This window comes from Loxodonta africana, chromosome 10, assembly GCF_030014295.1.
Source record: "Loxodonta africana isolate mLoxAfr1 chromosome 10, mLoxAfr1.hap2, whole genome shotgun sequence".
Lineage (NCBI taxonomy): Eukaryota > Metazoa > Chordata > Mammalia > Proboscidea > Elephantidae > Loxodonta > Loxodonta africana.
In genome coordinates, this window is record NC_087351.1 from 43,588,343 (window position 1) to 43,600,756 (window position 12,414).

At 35.4% G+C, this 12,414-nt stretch overlaps 1 protein-coding gene across 5 annotated transcripts in view; it reads left to right on the plus strand.

The window, feature by feature from the left end:
- Positions 1-12,414, plus strand: part of NUBPL (NUBP iron-sulfur cluster assembly factor, mitochondrial) — a 245,809-nt gene that overhangs the window by 57,573 nt on the left and 175,822 nt on the right. For all 5 annotated transcript variants that reach the window (XM_003408450.4, XM_023546096.2, XM_023546098.2 and 2 more), the window contains one exon: positions 955-1,045. In XM_003408450.4, coding sequence (XP_003408498.1) covers positions 955-1,045 — 91 coding nt within the window. Of the gene's footprint in view, positions 1-954; positions 1,046-12,414 lie in introns of those variants that run through there.

Here is a 12,414-nt window from a genome sequence, read left to right on the forward strand (position 1 = left end):
TTTTTTTCCTGTTTTTTGGGATGTTAAGAGTTTTATCTAGCTTGGGTACGATAATGAGTTTTAAGACTTGGCCAGTGAATAACCCAAAGGCATATGTTTAGTTATTAATATTTTGTTTACTTATATATGAGGAAACCAACAGTGGATTGATTTCATCTATGAAAAGAGAAAGAGGAGAAGTGGAAAAAGAAAAAAAAAAAAAAAGACATATTTGGGAAGTAAATTTTGTTTTTCATTCCTTGGGTAAGCTGCTAATTAACTGGGAGCTAGCAAAAGAGACCAGTCGGGATATTCCGCCCTTGGGAAGCTGGATGTGTCATCAAAGAAAACAGCTTTAACTGTTTATGAATTTTCCAGAAGACCTTAGGTATTTAACTGTGATTTGCATGTAATAGGTTGCCTTTTATTGTCTGCCAGTATCCTTTTTAGAACGCCCATCTCATTTTATGCCAGGTCTGTGTCGTTTTCCCTATTAGAATTTCTCACTTGCTTTATTATGTTCTTGTTTCCACAATCATTTTTCATTTTGTATTCTCTGGTGTGTTAGACAGACTTTCCAGAAGTTAATGCTTCAACTTCCTTGGGTTTTGTTTTTCATTGTAAATCATTATTTTAACAGTGTGTGTGTGTGTGTGATTTGTTAGTTTTAAAAGTCCTGTTCAGATCAAAAAGATCTTAATACGTGAAGCTATAGGGGAGACCTGAACCGCAATATGTAAATCGTATGGGGATGGATTTCTCTATCAATTATCTAGAAGAAATTAGTAAATCCAACAAAAAGTAATTACCTAGGTAGTTTGTTTTCCTTTATCTCACTGTTGTTCTGAAAGTTTAGGTTATGATTTTGGAATGTTTTGCAGATTTCCTTTTTTGTAGTCATATTTACAGTTGCTTTGTGCTTTTTCTTTGATGAAGAGTGGGAATAATCTTATGGTAAATGCTGTTTTCTTACAGTCAAAGGCCATTGGTTTGTTGGATGTGGATGTGTATGGCCCTTCAATTCCAAAGATGATGAATCTGAGAGGAAATCCAGAATTATCACAGAGTAAGTAAAGATAGACATTATGGAATAGTTTCGTTTTTTATTTAGTATGTACCAAATATCAGGCTTTGTGTCAGATACCATCCATATGTTATACACAGTGTGGTGTCATAATTTAGAAGTCAGATTCTGGAGCCAGACTGGATTTGAATCCCAGCTCTGTCACTGATCAGCTGTGTTGCTTTCACTAAATTGCTTGCCTTCTTGGTGCCTCCTCCTCCTCCTTGTGTAAAATAGCATTAACAGTTGTACTTACCAGATAGGTTGCTGTGAGAATTAATATAAGTGTACTGCATTTAGCACAGTACCTGGCACATAGCAGGTGAGCAAAGACATTAGATAATTGTCATTGTCTCTTTACATTAAATGTGTGGATGTATGGGAGTATTTGAATAGAAAGTGTATAATATACTTAGTGCTAGAAAGGGTGAAAATTATTTTCTTTAATCTGATTTTCATTAGATTTGTCTTAAAATGCTTAAAAAAAAAAAAAAGCCCCCGAACATTACTTTCTTTCCCCAGCCTCTTCACTACCACCAGTAGGAACGAGTTATTTCTTTGAATAACTCTTTAATATTTACTGCTCTTGTCATGTCATTTTCTTACAAAGCTATCAAATATAAAACTTTAAGAACAAGGAAATGCTGTGATTAAAAAATGAAGAGTTGGAAAAACGGTTCCTTTTTCTTGAAAAATGATTTTCAGTGAAATTGTTTTATGAAAATTGTTTTCTAATTATAATAGGATTAAAAAATTTAATAATATCCTATTGGGATTTTCATTTTCCATAGGTCTAGGACACAAAATGACTATTTACCAAGAGATATTTTTTGGATTATCCGTGTACATAATAGAAGTATTCTTTTTTGTTGTCATTAAAAGTTAGATATTGTCTGCTGTTTGTTTTAGGTACTTATGCTTGGGGTTTAGCTGTTGTTTGGTTCTGAATAATTCTTCACAAGACAGTAAAGATTCTCCCTAGTATTTTGAAAGAAGCTTGAAGATCTAGTGATGTTAAAATTGACCCTAGAAGTCTTATATTGCAAACACCAGCTTAGCTGTCTTCTTGTTTCATGAAAACATAAACTTAAAAAGTTAAGCTTTTCTAAATTTTTTGCTCTTTGTTCTTTTGTGGAATGCATACTTAGTTTGCAAATACGTGACATGAGCCAAGATGGCAAGCTCGCAAAGAAGGAGTAATGAATTTACGTACTTTAAATTATAGATTCGTTATGTCTGTCTCTTGATTAAAGTAATGTGAAAACTGGTGCTGCGTGTAGCACACGAATGATGGTAAAATGGAGCTCTCTATGTCAGTCTTAAGGAGTTCTATTCAGTCTATGCCAACGTAAATACTTGAAGTGAACGTTAATTTCTTTTTTCTTGTTTTACTGAAGCTGTAATCTTAAATTTGATGTTTGCAAATTGGCTGCCATTAAACAGACGTTATTGTAAAGATGAGATACTGGAAATCTTGGAGAGCCTGAAAAGAGTACTTTTTTGTGTGTATTGACAAGCTGATCTTAAGTCGTTCAAGAAATAAACTGAATGGTTAAGGCACTGACTTTAAAAAATGTGGATTCTTAGAAGCCCAACTTATAAATTATTTTTGGTGAATCTTAGAAAAACTTGCCACCATTAGAGTAATTGGCATCATTTTTACATTTTATCATGTTGTACTCTATTACAGAAAACACAGCATGATAGAAAATTATTTAATTAATAATAAAGAAAAACTGTGAAAGATAGACTTTCAGCTAATAAGGTTTTGGAGAGATAGATCAATAAGCTGAGTCCCAGCTTTATAGGTGTTTTTAGACTAAGAAGAACACCTGTTTTTCTTAGACTTGGTTCTTAGTCTAAGCTAGACTAAGAGGAGGTCTGATTTCAAAATTGTCCCTTTTTCTTCATTATTTAGATGAAACATAATAAAGTAGTTTTAGTTAATTTGTTCATTTTAAAACTCCATGTTAGGGTTGGTGGATCCTATATTTATCTACGTTCTCTTTTTTATTTTGGGGTGGATTCTAGAAAAACTACATTTTTGGCAGTTATGTGACATTTTAGCCTTGATTACCAAGAAAAACTTTATCTTTGATTCTAGAGAAGTAAATTCAGAAATTGCAGAAAAATTTAAGTTTATAATGCTTTTTGATTTCTTGAGTTGAGAATGTTTCTATCAGCCTAAAATGACAATAGTGATTTATCCATGTTATTAGGCAAAATTATGGTAACGAAAGTCAAGTCAGTTTGTAGAAAGGGTGTTACACAAAAATCTCAACAGATTGACATTATAATGGCTGCAAATGACCAGTTGCTTTGGGAACCTAATGGAATTTAGAATAATACCCATGTGCACTTGGGGAAACTAGCATCTAAACATGAATATGATCTTTTTTTTTTTTTTTTAAAGCACAGATAGTTATTTTGCTCCATTTTAACTTTTCAAATAACATAATACTCAACTTCATGTTACAGTATAACAAAATTATAGACCTAGAAATTATCAAGTAGAAATGTTTTCAATTGAAATGGCAAGTGAATATTAAATGGTAGTTGCACACAAATGTAGTGCTACATTTCACTAATGTAATATTGTTTTTCACTAAGCTTTTTAAAATGACTCTTATGGTAGAAATATATGCTCTCTTTTACTGTTTTGTGATGATTAATCTCCTTCAGAATAATTGTGAATTTATTAGGTTTACCAAAGAGTATCCTTTAATATACTTAGCTCATGAGGTAGGAAATTCTTAAGGCCTGTGGAGAGAGAGTACTAAAAATTGATATGTCAAGTAGTTTTATTGAGGATGACACAGCGCTAATTAATGTCTAAATGTGGGACTTTTTTGAGTAGGAAAAAATTATTCGTCTTTTCTATTGTTGTGGGATAGTAGTTTTGTGCTCATAGCACAGTATTCTGCTCTATCTGAGGGTATTAAGCTTTCTTCAGGTTTAGGAATAAATATGTGTGTGAGCTTATGAGACAGAAAAATTCTGGAAAATCAGCCTGGGCAAATGACCTTTTATAATAACATCCATCTCCAGTAAAATCTACAAGGAAGGGACTAAGATTTCTTAAAGGTAATTTAATTGCATAAAGAATGAGAGAGAACTCTGTAGTTATTCCTGAAGTCACCATGTTGTTTCCTTCTAGGGAAGAGAGGAATACTGTTCAAGTTGTTAATATGGATGGCTAAGTTCTGGGCCAGTGAGTGGAGCTCCCAAAGCTTTTATTTATAACTTGCTTCTTCTGAACATTATCTCCTGGAGCCTTGGATGTTCAGCTGATGCTGGAATTCCTCAGATTACCTTTGGAGAAGGTTCTGGCATGTATTCCATAATTCCAATGTTACACTAATGACTTTTTTCTTGCTACTTCCTTGGATTCTATTTAGAACCTTATTTTAGGCTTGGTTCTCTAGAGAAGCAAAACCAGTAAAGCATATATATATATATCTGGAAGTCAGACAAATAGGAGCCAGTTGCAGGATCCAAAACAAGCAAAAGCCTTTGAGCTTTTTCAGAGAGTCCACCTATATTGGATATAGGCCACACCCACAAGGAAACTCCCTTTAAACTGCTGTTCACAGCAGATCCCATTATTGAGGTGATCACATTGTACCAGATCTCATCATGGAAGTGATCAGATCATCATATAACTGCCAAACTACATCATAACTGACAAACCACTGAAAATCGTGGCCCAGCCAAGTTGACACAATCTTATCGATCACAAACTTCCTTTATACTTAGAATATGAAGACAAGGATGATCGAAGGAAACTTAAAAGGTTGTTTTCATTTGCTCAGAAATGAAATCTATGTTCTTTGAAGAGTGCTCTCACCCTAGTTTATCAAAACAAAAGTCCATCCATCTCTCTATTTGGCTCATAGTTTCTTGCAGAGTTCATTGAATAGACCTGAACTAAATACCTATATAATGTGATAAACCCTTTTTCTTTTTCTCTGACATTCCTGAGCGGAAGAACAGTTAGCCTCTTTTCAGTGTCTTACTTGGTTTGCTGCAAACCATCCTAGCCAGGGGCTACAGGAAAGGAAGTCAGGGAAGAATGACTTGTTTAACTATAGAACAGCTCAATGTATGTTAGTAGCTACTGCCTGTTTGATTGTTATTTTGGTTTCCTTTGACGGGTTGACCAGATGTATCTGTATGTGTACCTAACAGATCAGACATCTTTATGTTTATGATTAGCACCTACCACAGGAAAAGATTAGTGGGGTATTCTTCTCCTATGCCTCTTCCACTCTTTGAGTTATATCAGAGAGTTGTCCTTGAGATATGTATGTAGATTAGTAGTACAGTGTATTTGTAATGTGGCCATATCTGTTAAGGCTGCTAGTACTTCACATTTCTCTTTCCCCGTCTAGTCCCAGGCTAAAAAACAAGAACAAAAAAATCTTTCTCCTTCTCATTTCCTAACTTTTTGATCACTTTTAATGTTTCTCAAAATTATCACAAAGTTTTCAGTATCTTTCTCTCAGATGAGATAAATTAGAAGAACTAGTATTACTAGGTAGTGGGCGGATTAACTTGCAGTTTAATTTATAATACTTTATTTCTATTTATGTGCCCTGTGATGCATTTGCTTTTTAAAGTAGGCCTATTATTGCTGATTTATAGTTACTTTAATAATTCACTGGGTCCTTTAGAAACCTTTTAGGTGTACTTTAACAAAACCTAAGCTTTTCAACAAAACTTTTTATTTTTAGGTTAACAGAAAAGCTTTTAAAAAGGAAACTAGTTGAGTAAAATGAATTTTGAAGGTGGAAGATGTGGGGCGTATTCATACATTAGTTGTGAGCTCCCCAGGAAAAGGCATGAGGCCATAAATAATGACACTATACTAAGAGGCATGAAAAGCTTTGAAGATCCAAACTGGGGAGACTAACTAGAGAGAGAAGAAATTAGATATGTTAACAAGAAAAAGCAATAGAATAGGACATCTTTTTCGCTTTCCTTTACTACTCCCGCTCTGGAATAAAGTTTGAATTCCATTGAGATTTTGTGTATGTGGCATGCATCCACACATGGTAATGGATCAGAATGGGATTTTGTTCATCAAGATTGAGTAGACTTGCTCTGGCAATATTACCAGCACTGGACATAGCAATACAGGGTTTCTTCAGTAGTGTCTGTGGTGTCAACCCAGGGAGTCAACCTGTTCCTAAAAAAAGCAGTAATTACAGAATTTGGGAAAATACAGTAGTGATGTTTCGTTTACAGCTTAGTAAAAAAAAAAAAAAAAACTAGTTTTTTTTTTAAGTTTAGCTATAAGCCAGTTCATAAACTTCACTGGCCTACCAGTTGTTATGAACTGTAGCCCAAAATTGCTCCTTATGTTGTCCCTTTTCATCTGACGAAAAGTGATAGAACTTACTGTGTTCTGAATTCTTAATGTTATCATTACAAATATTATCATTTGTGATATTACCAGTATTACAAAGTGCTGTATTATCTGGCCCCCCTCACCTGCTGCCTACTTCTATAACCTCAATTCCAAAAATCTTACCTTGTTTCTCAGTGATTGCCAGTCACAGTGGCTCTGTTTCTCTAACATGCCAAGCATCTTAGGACCTTAACGTGTTTTTGTTCTCTCTGCCCTGAATGCCTCCCATTTCCACCACCCCTGATTACCACCAGTGGCTAACTCTCCTACCCATTAGGTCTCAGTTTAATGTTTCTTCTTCATGAGACCTTTTCTGACTCCTCAATCGCCTCAGCCTATCTTATCACAATTCCAAGGATATACTTTTTGTGTTATTGTCTGTTTAATTTTTTTATCTCTCTGTCTGGACAATACAGTGTCCACAAGAGCAGAGGCCTTTTTGCTTGGTTTGTTTCTGTCTCACTAATGTGTGGTACATAATAGCTACTCAATAAATAAATATTAGTTGAACAAATGAATCAAATAGTCACCCCTGTTAAGTTTCTTGTATGTTTGCTACATGATTTCTTTTCTGGTTTAGATATATGAGTAACTTAATTTGCAAACGTATTTTTTTCTGAATAACAAAGGCAATTTTAAGACATTATCTTAGTAGTATCTTTGTGATATATCTGTGAATAGTTGACTTGTACTGCTTTTGTCCATTCTTAAAAAAAAGGAAAAAAGAAAGTATCTATGTTCTTTTTAATTTGACTTTTGAGAATTATATGGAGTAAAATGATTTCTCAGCTTGTTTCAATATTATAGGTCAGTGCCAGCCTTTTTTCATATATTAGCTTTTAAATATTCAGTATTTCTCTGCATGCTTATAAGAGTAGAGGCCCGTGGAGCCTGAGCCTGAGTGTTCAGAATTCCAGCTTTGGAACTGTGAATACCTGGAAAAAGGGGAAGAACCAGTAGGGATGCACCATCATTCTTTCCCCTGATCTTCCTCACTGCCAGACTGAAATGGTACATGGACACTAATCTATAAACTTTATTTGAGTCGGTTTATTCTGGAGATTTGTGATTATAATAGGTTAGGGGAAGTGGTGGGTGAAGATAGTAAGGTTTTGATTTCATTTTGCTATCTCTGAGGTCTTTCATTTAAGGAAAAGAAAGCAGAAATAGCAGCCTGCAGTTTAATGGGCTTTGGGATCTCCCTTACACTTACAAACCACCAACTTTTTTTGAGGTGGTGTAGGGTATCTTAAGCTTGGGTTCCCCAGAAGTCAGAGCTCTACATACTACCAACCAACCTATTAGGGACCACAAAACCAGGAGTGAGGAAGGAAAGGAGGGAGTGTTACCAAGCTGGCTGTCACGAAATGTGCCACATCGCTTGACCATCTTCTGAGAATCTGTATAAGCTTCATCTCAGGACAATCTATTAGGGAGGAGGTGGGAAGAATTTATCCAACAGTGCCCGCTGATCAAAGGCTAACCTCAGGAGGTATTAACTCACCTGCGTTTCCGAATTGTGTATGTGTAGATGCCTAGTAGGCTCCTGTGGTGTCTGGTAGTGTCTCTCGCTCCAGCATCAACATTGAAGCTGTGGGGCAGGAAGTGAGAGGCACATAGTATATAGGCCTGAAGTAAGCTGCTCTTAGGTAGCCCTTCTGTGAGGTTAGTCAGAGCCCATGCAGAGCTGATTCTCACATGGCAGCTGGAATGAGAAATGAGTGAGGCCAAGAGGGTCTGGAGTGGTGCATATGGGGCTTCTGGTGCATGGGATGGGGCTGGGAATTGAACTGTCCTATAACCCAGTGGCACAGTGGTTAAGAGCTACGGCAGCCAACCAAAAGGTTGGCAGTTTGAATCCACCAGCTGCTCTTTGGAAACTCTCTGGGGAAGTTCTGCTCTGTCCTGTGGTGTTGGTGTGAGTCAGAATCGATTTGATGGCAACAGGTTTGGTTTTTGGTTTTATATCTCAGACAGCTACTTCAGTGTAATCCCTTATTGGCTAATGCTAGGACACGAGGGCGGGGGACGAATAAGATGCTGGCTTCTTTCCAAATTTTGATATTATGAACTCTTAAGAGAATATAGTTGGTCTCCCAAATTTGTTAAACCAGTACATTTGAAAATTTTATTTCTTAAGGGAGTGCATAGCTTAAAGGTGTATTTAAAAAATATTTAGAAATTCAAAGTTGTCTTCAATAAAATATATATAGAAAATAAAATGTATTTTATATATTTTGTTTATTTTATTGTTTCAACTGGATATTTTTTGATTTTTAATATCTAAAATATTTGTTAACATCAAAGTTCAGGACTGAAATGTCACTTCTCTAAAAATGAGGTTTATGAGGAGAGACGTCATATTGGTCAATTTTGAGTACGATAGTATTGTGGAGATTGAAACTCTAATATAAGAGCTTAGTTTTAATGGCTGGTCATTTGAAATAGGAGCCAATCCATCTGTAAGCCAGTTTCTTATTTCAAACAAAGGACTACACACCTTTATAGTGTGTGTTGTGCTCTTGGCCCAGAGGTCTCTCAATAGCAAGAATACTTTACTGTCAGACTTGGGCAAGAGTAGTAACTAAAAATTGAGATACCAGGCTTACTAATCAGGAGGAGCTGAGCTCAGGTGGCTCTATTTAGATATATTAGTAGATACCATAGCCATTGAAAGAACAGATACAAAGTTTTTTTCTCAGAGATGTTTATCACAAATTCTGTGGCTGAGGAAGGGTACACACACACACATTTACACATACATACATATACATATTTAAATAAAAGAACCATTTTTTATTTTGTTACTTGCAATTTGACTAGCAGTAGCTTAAAATAAAAATGATTGCTCTTTAAAAATAAACTGCGTCTTAAAAACAAAGTCAAATTTATTAAAAACCAAAGGATGGAAAAAATATATCAAGCAAACAGCTACCAAAAAAGAGCAGGAGTGGCAATACTAATCTCAGATGGAATAGACTTTAAAATAAAATCCACCATAAAAGAAAAAGAAGGGCACTATAAAATGATTAAAGGGATGGTCCATCATGAAGAAATAACCATAATAAGTATCTACGTACCCAATGACAGGGCTCCAAAATACATAAAAAACTCTAACAGCACTGAAAAGAGAAATTGACAGTTCCACAATAATAGCAGGAGACTTCAACACACCACTCTTGGTAAAGGACAGAACATTTAGACAGAAACAAAAAAGATACAGGAGACCTAAAGGGCACAATCGGCCAACTTGACCTCATAAACATATATAGAACACTCCACCCAACAGCTGCAAAGTAAACATCCTTTTCCAATGCACATGGAACATTCTCCAGTTTAGACCACGTCTTTTTTTTTTTTTTTTTCCAGGCCACAGAGCTACCCTCAACAAAATCCAAAGCACTGAGATGATACAGAGTATCTTCTCTGACCACAACACCATCAAAGTAGAAATTAACAACAGGAAGAGCAAGGAAAAAAATCAATTACATGGAAACTGAATAATACCCTGCTTAAAAACCACTGGGTAATAGAAGAAATCAGAGATAGAATCAAAAAATTCTTAGAATCAAACGAGAATGAAAACACATCACACCAAAACCTTTGGGACACAACAAAGGCAGCTCTCAGAAGTCAATTTATAGCAATAGTTGCACACATCAAAAAAGAAGGGGCAAAATCAAGGCATTAGCTACACAACTAGAACATATAGAAAGAGAACAGCAAAAGAAGCCCACAGCCACAGAAGAAAGGAAATAATAAAGATTACAGCAGAAATAAATAGAGAATAGAAAAGCAATAGAGTCAACAAAGCCAAAAGTTGGTTCTTTGAAAGCATCAACAAAATCGCAAACCACTGGCTAAACTGACAGAAGAAAAACAGGAGGGGCACAAATAACCCAAATAAGAAATGAACTGGGGCACATTACAACAGACCCAACTGAAATAAAAAGGATTATAATAGACTATTATGAAAAACTATACTCCAACAAATTCGAAAACCTAGAGGAAATGGACAAATTTCTAGAAACACACTACCTACCCAAACTAATACAAAATGATGTTAAAAATCTGAACAGAACTACAACAAGAGAAGAGATTGACAAGGTATTTAAAAAAAAAACTCCCAAGAAAAAAAAGCCCTGGCCCAGATGGCTTCACTGGAGAATTCTACCAAACATTCAGAGAAGAGCTTACACCAGTACTACTCAAACTATTTCAGAACACGGAAAAGGAAGTGATACTTTTGAATTTATTCTATGAAGCCGGCGTAATCCTTATGTCAAAACCAGGTAAAGACACCACAGAAAAAGAAAATTACAGACCAGTATCTCTCATGAATATAGGTGCAAAAATTCTCAACAAAATTCTAGCCAATAGAATTCAGCATCATATCAAAAAAATAATACACCACAACCAAGTAGGATTCATTCCAGTTATGCAAGGATGGTTCAATATTAGAAAATCTATCAATATAATCCACCACATAAATAAAAGGAAAGAATCACGTGATCATCTCAGTTGATGCAGAAAAGGCATTTGACAAAGTCCAACACTAATTCCTAATAAAAACTCTCAATAAAAGAGATATAGAAGGGAAATTTCTTAGCTTTATAAAGGGCATCTATACAAAACCAACAGCCAACTTCATTCTTAATGGAGAGAGGCTGAAAACATTCCCCTTGAGAACAGGAACAAGACAAGGATGCCCTTTATCACCTCTCCTGTTTAACATTGTGCTGGAAGTCCTAGCTAGAGCAGTAAGGTAAGAAAGTGAAATAAAGGGGATCCAAATTGGTAATGAAGAAGTAAAAATGTCCCTATTTGCGGATGATATGATACTAGAAAATCTAAAAAACTCCATGAGAAAACTACTGGAACTAATAGATTCAGCAGAGTAGCAGGATACGAGATAAACGTACAAAAATCAGTTGGATTCCTATACACCAATAAAGAGAACGATGAAAAGGAAATCAGGAAAACAATAGCATTTATAATAACCGCTAAAAAAAAAAAACAACAACTTAGGAATAAATCTAACCAGAGATGTAAAAGACCTATGCAAAGAGAACTATAAGACACCACTGCAAAAAACCAAAAGAGATCTACATAAATGGAAAAACATAACATGCTCATGGTTAGGTAGACTCAGCTTTGTGAAAATGACAGTTCTACCCAGAGCAATTTACAAGTACAATGCAACCCTGATCCAAATACCAGCAACATTCTTTAGAGAGATGGAAAAACTAATCATTTACTTTATATGGAAAGGGAAGAGGCCCCAGATAAGTAAAACACTATTGAAGAAGAAAATAAAGTAGGAGGGCTCGCACTACCTGATCTCAGAACCTATTGTACAGCTGTGGTAGTCAAAACAGGCTGGTATTGGTACAATGACAGATACATTGACCACTGTGACAATTGAGAACCCAGATGTAAATCCATCCACTTACGGTCACCTGATCTTCAACAAGGGCCCAAAGTCCATCAAAAAGGGAAAGGTCAGTCTTTTTAACAAATGGTGTTGGCAAAACTGGATGTCCACCTGCAAAAAAAAGGAAGTAGGACCCATACCTCACACCATACACAAAAACTAATTCAAGATATATCAAAGACCTAAATGTAAAACCAAAAACTATAAAGATCATAGAAGAAAAAATAGGATTGACACTAGAGGCCCTAATACACAGCATTAACAGGATACAAACCATAACTACATACAAACTCCAGAAGATAAGCTAGGTAACTGGGGTCTTCTAAGAATTAAACACCTATGCTCATCAAAAGACTTCACCAAAAGAGTGAAAAGAGAACCTACAGACGGGGAAAAATTTTTGGCTATGACAAATCCGACAAAGGTCTAATCTCTAAAATCTACAGGAAAATCCAACACTTCTACAACAAAAAGACAAATAATCCAATTAAAAAAATGGGTGAAGGAAATGAACAGACACTTCAGTGA